Genomic DNA, 12,621 nt, shown 5'->3' on the forward strand with positions numbered 1-12,621 from the left:
CATAACAACCTGCCTCTTTCATCCTTGAAAAATGTTAGAGAACAGGTGCCTGTTGTTTATTTTAGTTCTGTTCAAGAAAGACATCTCCATTATCAGTTCTGCTAATATAAACATACTCTAAAGTTTATGTTCAACTTCATACATAGAATTCCCTGCAGAATACCAGCTGAGAAAAGGTTATTTTACAAGACCAAGATCCTTGAATTTGGTTAATTTCCCCTTATGCTTCCTACCAATAGGTTTAATGTTTCTTAACTATATTTAGGACCCATCACTGTAGGGTTAACCACAAGAGCAGTGAAATCTACTGTCAGATAAGCCACAATGTCCACCCTTCCTCCCTGCTGAAGGTAGTCAGTGCGCTAGGGTATGACTTTGATTGAAGTGTCTACAAGAAGTAGCATCATCAGAACGAAGAGAGATACATAGTCTTATTTAAACACACGTGGTGGAAGCAGCTCCTACCACAGCAAAGGAAGACAGTGCCACCCTGATGCATTGGCTTTGCACAGACCGCCCTGCACGTAATTAGCTGTATATGTTTCGGTTATTTAGCCTTTGGCCCCAGACGCTGCGGTGGGACCAGCAGGACTTTGCATGCAACTTCCTTTGATTTCAGTGCAACTAAAAGAGTGATCAGGCCCCAGGTGTTATTTCGCTCTAAGCTGATGTTGCAAATGCAATGGCTTTTGTCTATCGGGGAAGAAGGGGGAGGAGAAAAGGGAAGGGAAATATTCCTGTGAGAATCCGGGCCTGTAGACAACCAGAAGGTCTGGTAAAAACCCAACCAGAACCCTACAATAAAAATAGCAAATATTTAAAAAAATTGCATATAAAAGTGTATAAAAATATCATCCAAGCAAGAAGAAAAGGAAAATGCTCACTCTGTCGTTCTACTGCTAGGTTTTATCACTAGAAAACCCCAATGGCCGTAAGTAATTTTGTTTGATAGATGCACTCCTACGACCACCGGCAGAGACAACGGGAGTACATATATTCCTCCTACCACTGGATAGCTTCTAAAACCAGGGTGTTATGAGTACACAGCAGTCGATACATATGCACTTGGAAGAAATCGAAAGAATACAAAATGCCAAGAGCGTGCTGTGAGGCTTGTGAGTGAGCGCTGTCATGCACTTAGGTATGAGGGTAAATAAATTCACTAAAACTGAGCTTCCTCAGCCAGCTTGCCTGGAAGTAGCTCCATTTTCTTCTACCTGGTGATCAAGTCACCAGAGCAGGGAGAGCTGATGCCCTGAAGACAGGCACGTGTCCCGGTCCTGCTTGGGTACAGATCAGACCTCTCTGTGCTTGCTGGCCATTAAAAGGGACATTGCAGCAACGAGAAGGCTGTCTCAGCAAGTGGAAATGCATGGCCAGTGTTTCATTTTAACAGAAAATGATGGCATTGGCAGTGGTCACCCGCCCTGCTCCTGCTTTGATCACAGGGATCAGACAGGGAAAGGGTTGTCTGGGATCGCAAAACTTGTCTGCCTGTGGAAGCAGGGGGAGCACCACATTAGGATGCACACCTGACACTAAACCGAGACTGGAGCAGACCTGCTCATGTTGTGGGTAACACAAGTGGGGAAAAACTCAGTACCCACTTCAGAGGGAGCTGAATTTATGCCTTAAAATATGAAAGCATGTTTTTTTCCCTCCTTTCTACCCGGTCAGCCCTGATGCCCACTCCCCGGAGCAATTTGCATGGAGTCAGTGCCGCAGGCCTTCTTCTCGTCCTCAGCCAGCGCGTTCCTGCTTTGGAGTGCTGATGTTCAGACACCGCGCCAGCACAGCTCTGAGATCAGCATCACTTTAACACATGCGAAAGCGCAGGATCGCTCTGTTGTTTTTAATTATTGGGTGAGGTGATGGATTAAAAAAGAGTGAGAGAAAAGGACTTGATTATGCTGTCATTTGCTGAGTATAAATGGCTAACATATGGTATAGATCATCAGAGGATGATGAGTTTCATTATTATAAAATGAAATGTGAGGAAAAAGGAGCCAGTAAGAAATATTTAAGACCATCTCACGAGTTCCTCAAGATAGACTAGTTTATTCTAGTTGAAGCAAAAAAAGTACTGTCCTTGTCAGGTTCCATCATTTCTAATTTGAATAGATTATTGTGCTTTTTAATTAAAAGCCACAGGTGGGACCCATGCAAGGACTAACAGCGGAAGTACTTGCCTTTAGCTAGGTGAGCTCACGGACCTTCTGATTACAAAGCAGCACAGCACTATCAGCTACCTAGTTGGAAATATTTTTGCTTCCAGACTGAGCTTATAAGACTTTGTAAGTACCTATGCAAACATTTGCATATTCAAAAGATAGTTTGCAAAAACACCACCATATACCATTCTTCTCTGGCGTAACCAACTACGTTTTGGAAAGTTTCTCTCCAACCACAAAACTTACGCTTGAAAAAAGAAACATTGAGAAAAGGAACTTGCCTCCTTCGTTCACTCATCAGGAACCAGGCTCCCAAATTCCAGATTCATCCTGATGCTAAATATCCTACTGTATTAATACATAGTGTGTTTACACTAGCTGGAGCCATACAAAAGGCTGCACTTTTAGATAAGCATCAGTCTGCCTAGATTGACTACTCTGAAATATGTTTTCAGTCTAAAATTGCAAAATTTCTTATTTTAATCTACCACCTATTTTATCACCAGCCAAAAAAAAGTTGGCTTCCGGAATCTATCTTTTTTCTCAAACATGGAAAACATTAGTGACATCCATCATCTTTTTATAATTAAACATAGAAATCTGACCACATAACTTTGAAAAAAATATATTGTGTAGTTTGTAAAGAAAGCTGGTTGACTTAAGCATTTCGAGAGGGTGCACCACAGGTTTTTACATTTAAAAAAATTGATTTAAAAAATAAACAAATCCCTTCTTTCACATGTGTGAACACTTCTTGCACGTTGTCACAGAAACGCATGGTTCAAATCACTGATTGAGTGCAGCCCAGAGAACTGTCGACCTTTGAGCCATTTAAATAACGAACAGGATAAAAACATATTGCTTGCTTTTCTTTTTCCTTTAAAATTATAGTGTGTCCAGGGGTTCAAGCACTACGTCACCAAGAGTCAAAGGTCTGCTCATTCCCTGAACACCAGTCCCAGCTAAAGGAAAAAACACCGACAGGGACACTTGCAATGGTATCCCTCCCGATTTTAAGGGGGTAAAGTGCCTGGATTCTCCTTCTCAAGTTACACAACAGTTTCTGGGAAGCAGAAGGCGCCTGGTGCTCTTCCAGCAAGGCAGAGCTTTCTGAGAGCACCAGCAGTCCCTGCGCAGAGACAGAACAGTGCCACCTTTTATCACACAGCTTCCCAGCCTGTGCCGCCCTCTGTAAGAACAACTCTGGCACCAGAAGACCCCTTTGTGCCCACTGGTGGGCGCTCCCAAATAATTCTATAGAATTTCAGCATGAGGCCCTATATTTGCTGAATTTCTGGCTTATTCATTGCTTGTATAGTCTTACTGATGATGGAAAAGGAAGGCATCTGAAAACATAATTTCTATACATCTGGGGAAAGTTGGGTAAGGATGTAAAACCAGAAATCCTTTCTCACTCTTTATAAACATAGGCCATTAGCTGATAAACACCTAATCCTTTTCAACTTTTTGTTTGTTTGTTTCCTTTCATGGAATAAAATAAGAGAAAGCAGTTCTGTAATTTTTTTTTGTTTATTTTTATTTTTTTTTTACACAATTGCACAGTGGCTGATCTCTAGTTTAACTGGGAGGTGTCTAAACATACCATTCCTTGGCTCACAATGCACTAGCACAATGCTGCAGAGTGTTCCAGGGAGGTGGGGGGCGGAGTAGGGGAATGTAGGTGTGATCCTGGGAGGGGACCCCATGATAGATGCTTTCATCTGGCCTGGTCTCTTTGCAGGATTTCGATTTCTAGATTTCACTTTCACTTTATATATTTCCAAGCTAATAGATTTCGTGGGGATTTTTTTTACATGACAACAAAAATTCTAAAAAATGCTAATAATCCACTGTAGCTTATTCAAATGATTTTAAAAGAACAGGAGAATGTTAGAGCTAGATCTGATTGCCTATATATTACAAAACATTTTGCTGCATACCGGTGTGCTGAGATCAGTAACTTTGACTACGGCATCTCTTCTAGAACGGCAGCTCTGATCTGCAGTCCCCAAGAGGCAGCAAATCCACTTCCCTTATTAGCTCCTGCCAGTGGTGAATAACCCTAACAATCGAGGAAAAACATTTTCCAGTCTGATTTCACACCTTTGTGCCAGTGCATGAGAAGCAAGAACTGAACAGCCATGAATTAAGCAGTCTGGCTTTGCTGTCTGAAAGAAGTCACTCCCAGAAAGAAAGAAAATATATATCGGAAGCAGATGAAGAAAACGATCTAGTTTTTTTAATTATTATTATTATTATTATACTGTGCATAATCTAAGGCATCTTTAGTCACTGTACATTAGGTGAGGGTAACTTAAAAAATATTGACTAAATCATCCTGCACCTCTGACCAAACGCTTGGTGAGGGTATGTTCCCCCTGACTCCAGGGAGAAGTCTGACTAAGCAGGGACTGAGTCACCGCTGGGGTATGTAGTTCTGCACTATTGATATTTCATCAATGTGCCTTCAAAGAGCCTGGTGAGGGCTGGAAGTCATATTCTACCACTCTTATCGGGGCTGAATGCTGGTGGAGGGAGGGAAAGGGGAGGTGGGAAAGTGCTACGTGGTGACACAGCCCTCTTGCCTGTCAGACGACATGGAGTGTGCTCGGCGCTGACTGCAGGGCCGCTGTCCTCCCAGGACCCTGCTTCCCTCAGAAAATCTACCCCAGAGCTACCATTGAACCAGGAGCTCACGAATGGGAACGCTACGTGCCCTTATATTTATTTTATTTAAATGAGCTAGTTCAATGAAGCCAACTGCGAGTTCTAAGAACTGCAAGAGTTATTTTTGTACTTCTTCCTTCTGAAAACATGTGATTGAAGCGCAACCTTTTCACAGCATGAACCTAATCTAAATCTCTGGCATCGAACGAACTCAAACTCTGGTGTCCAAAAAAAGAACTCAAAATGTCTCTAGCTTCAATACTCAAAATCCGAGATAAAAACACTCCTGAGTGAGAAGGTATTCACGTAAAATGTGGATTTAGGCTGAGCTCACTGCTGTGATTTTTGCTAGTGTCGCGGGAAGCTCATCCCTGTACATGCACAGTTTAAGCAGGAACAGAGACCCAAGCTCTAATATAGGCTGGTGGTAAAGTCCTGTGCTTTTGAACATGAAAAGGAAACACCAAAGATTTACCTTCCTAAGCCAATGTTTTGCATGTGCTCTCCATAGCAAAGAGCTACGACAGCAGTCTAATTCCTTGTAAAGTACATATACAACCAACATAGCAAGACCTCATCCTGAACAAAAAGGAGTTAGGCAAAAAACGGTTGTATGTGTATGTACGTGTCTTGATTTCCACATAGACAGGTAAAATTACTTACAATCAACTGGATCCTTACCAAGATGCAAAGCCAGAAAAGCACTTATATACATGTTTGACATTTGTCATACAAAGATACCTTCCTGAATCAAGGCCTGAGCAAGTTAGTTTTTTAACATTTCTTCTTTAAAATGGGCCAAAATGATGGCTACTTTCCATGTGTCTAACTCCACTGGATGAGACAGTTTTATCCACCGACTCCAGCAGTGTATTTAGGATACACTTTTTCATTTTGGTTTTGTCTGTCTGTACTTCTCCAGCAATACTTTTCCTTTTCTTTGGCCTGTCCATTCAGTCAGTGACGAAAGAAAGACCACACTGAGATGAAAGAAAGAACTGATCCATGTGATTCCCTGCTGCCCTTCTCTTATATCTTCAGGTCAGACAAAGAGCAGTTATTAGTAGCCCATGAACAAATGTGGGAAACAGCTCATAATCTGTAATCTCAAATTAAGGCAGGCACGTCAAGCAGTACATTAGTACATGCTCTCAGAGTCTGACAACAAAATTTGCCCCAAGGGAATATCGCTTTCATTGATTATTCCTTTCCTATTACTAACTGCAAAAACAGAACAAAACCAAGGGTTGAGTGAGTCTGCCTGCTGTTTAGAAACAAAACCATTTTGCTATCATCGCATCATTTGGGAAAGACATCAAATTCTAACAAATGGTCAAATGACTCTACAAATTCACCATTCCTATTAACAAAATCTTCTACAGCGAAGGTAAAACTGATGTCAAATTCTGTCTACCAGCAATTGGAAAAGACTCTTGGGGAAAAGAAAAAGAGTAAAAGTGAAGTATTATCGAGTTTTCTTTTTTTTTTTTTTTTATGTATTCTTTTGCATCATCCTAATGTTGCTTTCACAAGCTGAGGCATAGCAAAGGGCAATACTGGCTTTTGAAGATGACTCTCATCTATTTGCTCGACCTGTCCAGAAAAATGGAACCATTCGCATCAGGAAATCACCACTTGGTTTTTTTAACAAAAAACTTCCCGAAACAACAAAAAATGCACACATACACAAACAAACAAACAAAAATAAAACTGACCCAAAAAACCAAGGCCCCCACCCTAGAACCCAGAGTCATTAGCCGTGAAGTAGCCAGTGGGAGGAGGAGTGTTTTGAAAGTTGTTTAACGCCTTCCCCAGAAACTGGTCTTTGCGGAAGGAGGAGGAGAACAGGAATGAAGAAGCTCAGCTAAAATGATGAAAGAAATTTGCAGTCTCTTTTTTTATATATTTTTACTCTTCCGTATCTGGAAAAAAAAAAAGAAAAAGAAAAGTGTCAAATGCTGCCTTTCTCCCCTTTGTCCAAGGAGCAGGTAATCTGGGAAAGAAAAAGAAGGGTATCAGTTTAGCCTCATTTCCTCCAAGCAGTGCAGCTTTGCTTAACTGTTGAAAGGCTGCAAGGTGAGGTGCACCAAAGCAATATCTCTTATTGGTTTCTGACTGGAAATATCATTCTGTCCTACATAAAGTGAAATCCATTGCTCTCTGACTAATCCAGTGGGAATTCAACCTTTGGCATTAATGGGATCATGTAACAGAATCCAGCATGCTTAGATCAAGAAATCCCATTAGGTTTCTTTGCTGTAGGGCTCTCTGATCACCCTTGCTCACTAGCTCTTCCAGTACCTTTTTGCTCATGAAAGCAACAATTTTGTACATGTAGTTTGAGGTGAAGAAGAGAAGACACTCCAAACACAAAAGAGCACTACCTTTTAAAAGCCCCTTTCTCCCAAAGAGCTTGCAATGAAAAGCACAGCCTTATGTATGGGTAGGTGCCTGAGATCTAACAAAATATGTGCATTTTACAATCTGCTTGACTCCTCTGTCAAATATTTATAAACCCTTGGCCTCAAAACTAGGCTATATTTGACTAACATTATCCTGAATGTACAAACATAACTGTTTTCTATGTAGTTATACCACAAGTGAATCTTCAGAATGAACAGATCTCCGTGAGGAAGAAATGTAGACAAGAAACCTTTTCCTTTATTTCTAGTGAAAGAGGACAGTTTCTAATGAAAGAGGACACTCTACCCAACCCTCCTCCCACCCTCCTCTAGAAATCCTCTGGAAAAGCTTCAAACAGGAACATGAATATTTTACTTTATATTGGCCGTCCCAACCAGTTATCTGAATACGCCTGGCATTCTGCTTAGCTACTGACAATGCTTATGTCAGCAGAGTTTGAAAGTGCATTTGAAAGAGTCTCTCAGCCAAGGAGATGCAGCCCAAGGAGAGATCACTTTATCTGTAAGGCTGGGCATGCCTCAGAAGATGCGATTACATCAGAATCTCTTTGGGTCCTTTCAGAAAACCAGTTTCTTTTGCCTTCAATAATATATTGCTTTTTTTTTTTTTTAAAGCAGTATTTGGGCAAAGGAAAAACAGGACTGGCAAAACAAAGATCTAAGGCTTTGCTGCTGGATTGCATTAGCTCTGATGAATGGGTAGCAGTGACTGCACAGATCTGTTAGTGAGTTGGTATCATTTTCTTCTACTGTGTAGTTAGCAGGGGGACTTTTCCTTTCAGGATGGTCCCCTGTAAGTTGCTACAGTATCTTGCTCACTGATGCAATTCTAAGACACTGCTGTAAAGAATTAGGCTTTCAGCATTTCATTGGATTTATTTAGACTGAATTGTCACATTCCCAGCACTACCGACAGCATAATCTACAATGGGCAATAGTAACAGCCATAACAATAGTACTACACTTCCCTGATGTCTCCCATCTAAAAGGTTCAGCCTGATATACTGTCATTAACAGGATCATAACAATCCTGTGAGATGTATCATTAGCCACACTTTAAAGAGAAAATACTGACCCAGAAGGAAAGGTAATAATTTGGGACACATCCATTAACTGGACTAAATGACATCTTTGAGCAGTTACTATTTATGAATCTCTTCAATGAATCACACCAGGAATCTGAAACAGAGGTTGAAGTACTACCCAACATGACCTCCCCTTCCTATGCCATCCATACTCACAAGACTTTCAACTCCTCCCATCCCCACTAGTGAAACGAGGGAAAATGCAATGTTTTTTTCCAGACTCTAGAAGTTCCCTGCTGAGAACTGAGTCGCATACTGCTTTTTGGTTCTGTTAGCCACGTCATCAGCTCCAATGAGAACACTGCAGTACAGCATTTGCTTTAAATTGTTTTTCTACTTGGTGGAGCAGATGTGTTGGTTTCCTAGCCGAATTTCCCTTTGGATACGATATAGCTTCCCTACAACCACCTTAACCTTGGATGTGATTCAGCCTCTTTCTCATTTCAGAACAATAGATCCAGTGCAAATATTAGTACGTACCAACAGAGGTAATTGAAAGAGGAAAAAGAATGAATATACAGTGCTCGGTACCCAGGAAGACTTTAAGTATTTCACTTGGCATATACTGAATTTCATTATCTGAAATAGCCTCGTCTGAGTGCACATCTCAGTCCTTCAGTGTCACTGATGAGTTTATATTGTTCGTCAAGATTGAGTATTGGCCCTCCCCTTGATCACTAATGCAAATACCAGTGACTTCTACAGCTCTTCATGTGATACCAGCACCCACTGTGAGGATATTATTAAGTCCATTTCTGCTATCAGCTTGCAGTTTATATTAAGGCATTTTTACCTTGTGCTCGCTGGACTATGAATATATGTATTTACTACGTTACTATACAGCCTGATGTACTGCAGTGAAAATGCACTGCAGTTTGTCTTTTCGTTCACACAGAATTACTCAGTGTACGACTGTATCCATACAGCAAGGAAGCTGGCTGTCAGTTTTGCACAGTGATTAATCTCACACATTTGCCTCTCTTTTTGTGATAAAACAAATGCTTTGGAGTCCAAGGCCTTACAAGAACTATCCGTTTTAACAGTTGGCATTTATTATGCCTGTCTAATGCAAACTTTCACAATCTGCTACTCAGCTGGAGAACAGGAACAGAGCCTCAGAGGCATTTAGACTGAGGTGAGAGTTTAGACTGACTCAAAAACTACACCTGTTCTGTAATGACTCACGCTCCTTACTGAGTGTAAATCACAGGTGCAATGCCGGTTGTACCAGCTGGAAGTGGAGAGCTGACCTCTCCCAGCACCGCTTCTGAAGGTGGCTGGCTCTGCTACTGCAGCCAAATGCCTGCCCTTTCCCTCTGTCCCTTCTTCCCCAGCCGCCGAAAGCACAGCGCTGCCCGAAGAGGGCTCAGGACACCTCCCCACAGCCTCCAGTGCCAGGCTGGGCTGTCAGGATAAGACCGAGCCCTATGCTTTTCTGATTGCATTTAAAAGAAAACTCTGCTATTTTCTCTCCTAAAAAATAAATGCTGAATGCAGACTGCAGGACAGTGTGGTGTGGAATAAGGATTTCGTGGGCAGTTTTTCTTTCACAAACTACTTAGCTTGCTTGGCAGTCCCTGTCAATGAAAGTGTTTGTGAGGTTATTGCATGGTCCCTGTTTTCTCTGCTCAAATATGCATTCCCTCAGCATTATAACCATACTTAATTATGAAGGAAGCGTAAGATGACACCACAATTATCCAGGATTACACATTTGGATTTTCTTTCTAAGCAGACTGTGGTAACCTTGCAGTTCACTTGTGAAAAAGTAGTGCTTAGCATGAACAAATCTCATCTTCTTAGCATGCTGCATGAGCACTGCTACAGGATGGGAGAACTCCACCACACCACCAAATAACGTTGCCCTTCAGGTATTACTACCCCAAGATATTTTTGAGTTAGAATTTTAATACACAGAAAAAGCAAAAGAAGAGAGCCTCAGTTAACCATATTCATTCAGTACACCCCTTATCGAGCTCCCTATGGTGATGCCTTTTCATGCTTTTATGATGTAACATCAAAAAGATACCAACCAAAAAAAAATCAGCATACGATTATATTAAAATGAACATTTTTGTATTTTGTATATTTTATTCTTGAAAATTTAGGGAAAAAAATTGAATCCTATAAGTTTTCTCATTTCTATTAAAATCAGATTCTCTTGTCACATCCTAATAACGATATGTGTAACACACTGCCAGTATTACATACTAACATAGACAGCAGATATCAAAGGGTTGCACTTGAAGGAAAGTTGAATATACAAAGTTTATGCACACTATGACTCTTTAGCTTGAAAAGGGAGAGTTGCGGGGAGAATCTATTGAAAGGTAAATGAAATTATGAGTGGTGCTAAGAATGTGAATAGGGAACAATTACTCACTGTTTCTCACAGTCTAAGGGGGTTATCAAATGAAATTATCAAGCAGTAAATTTGAAACAAAAAAAATGTGATTTTTCACATAATGCCTAAGTAAATTTTGAATAGTGTTGCCTCAGTGCCCAGTACACAAAAGAGTAACAGGGCTCTAAAGATAATTAAATGAAATAATGGAAGAAAAATCCATCAGAGGCTATTCAAGTCAGAGATTTGACCTCCTCCTCAGCTCTCCGGAAGACAGAAAGGTGTAGGGGGAAGGCATTGCTCTAGTTTTGTTCTTTGTTCCTTAAGATCTTTGCTATGAAATGTTGTCAGGTAGGTGATGGATACCTAAAGGGACTTTTGGTCTGACCCAGCATGGTTGGTTGAGTGTTCCTTGGAAAGTTGACATGGTGTTTGAAAGTAGCCTTTACCCTCACTTATTAAAAGCCTAGGCTTTTCAGGATAAGACTATTCCAAACTCTGCGTTCCCCCAGCACCCTGCTCCATCCAGGCACTGGGTGAAATGACAACAGAAATGACAAATTGTTGTATGGCAATTGATATCATAAAACGATTACTACTGATGCAGTGCACAATGAGGGAAAATAATAGTCTGAGTAAATGTGTCTCAGATAGCCCATAATCCAAAAGGTAGTTATCCTTCCTACTACAAATGATGGAAGTATTTGCAACTGGTGGGGCAGATCGCTAAATCTTCCACTTCTAATTCCTTTTGTGGACTCCCTCAGCATCTTGCAAGAGTGACCCTTTATTTTGTAAGCTTATTTCCAAAAGCCTGGGTATTTCTTGTCTCCCCTGAGTGTTGAAGTGTGCTCAGTCGTAACCTGTCCCCATCTGAAAAGCACTGTTAAAGCTAATCCTAGCGCTCAGAGTAAAATGAAGATGTCAAAAATCTCAGTGCTCAGTCCTCAGCACTGGATGGTCCTGTCTCCTATTAAAGGCATTTGGAAAGCCTTTTCAAAGAAAATTAAGATCATGAAGAAATAAATTCTGCATATTTATGCTATTCTCTTGCTTCTGTTGCACCAGAGATGAATGAGGCCTAAGAAACAAAGTTCAGAAGGTCAATGAAATAAAGAAGAAATAGGCGTTATAAGTTAATTCATCTCCATTATTCGTCTTTTTAATGGATGAGAAATTTTAAAGTGATTATTTTTTCCAAAGAAAACAGAATGTTACTCGAAGGTGGCTGCATCCTGTTTAAAGCAAGGGAAAACAAGAATAAATGCTGTTGGGAAGAAGTTCTGAATACTTGTTTTGTAACTGAATTTAAATACCATCATTCTAATTTAGCAGACGACCCAAGCACTTAACATTCATTTTGCTAGGAGGAGAAATGTCATTAGCATAGAAGGTATTCTGATTTTTGAGCTTTGGCACATAATTATCCCTAAATCATTCATGACGTCAAACAATTTCTAGTCCTGTTCACACTGATGTTGAGTTTTATGTTTGCTTGACAGCTTCTATTACACTTGACCTGAGATCATATCAGTGATGGAAGAAAGAGATTAGCTTTGTTTTAATATATGTTGTTTGCTTACCAGCACATTATGGCAACACATAACAGCAAAGAAAAACACAATGAATACATCGGCAAAAGTTTGGTTATACCAAATAATGTTTGAGTTTCCTGAGTAAAGCATGTACGAAAGAAATTAGACACTTATTATTCAAAGTGACCTACAGGAATAAGTGCGAAAGCTTATTCTATATTTGATAATCAAACATAAATCAAAGCTCTGAAAATGTTTCGAGTAAAAGCTAGATCATGGTTTTCATAAAGCTCTGTGGATGGAAACGAAAATCCCAGTGCTTTTCAAGGCACAAAAGGAATGAGCTGCCATAGGCAGAAGAATAATCGAAGCCAACAAAGTTTTCAGCCAAATATA

The 12,621-nt window shown here is 40.5% G+C and overlaps 1 protein-coding gene across 2 annotated transcripts in view; it reads right to left on the reverse strand.

Moving 5' to 3' along the window:
* Positions 1 to 5,740: 5,740 nt before the first annotated feature.
* PDE1C (phosphodiesterase 1C) overlaps positions 5,741 to 12,621 on the reverse strand; it is a 268,202-nt gene continuing 261,321 nt past the window's right edge. For both annotated transcript variants that reach the window (XM_075143038.1, XM_075143037.1), the window contains one exon: positions 5,741 to 6,760. In XM_075143038.1, coding sequence (XP_074999139.1) covers positions 6,747 to 6,760 — 14 coding nt within the window. In that variant the 3' untranslated portion in view covers positions 5,741 to 6,746. The remainder of the gene's footprint in view (positions 6,761 to 12,621) is intronic.

Source organism: Calonectris borealis, chromosome 2 (assembly GCF_964195595.1).
Source record: "Calonectris borealis chromosome 2, bCalBor7.hap1.2, whole genome shotgun sequence".
NCBI lineage: Eukaryota > Metazoa > Chordata > Aves > Procellariiformes > Procellariidae > Calonectris > Calonectris borealis.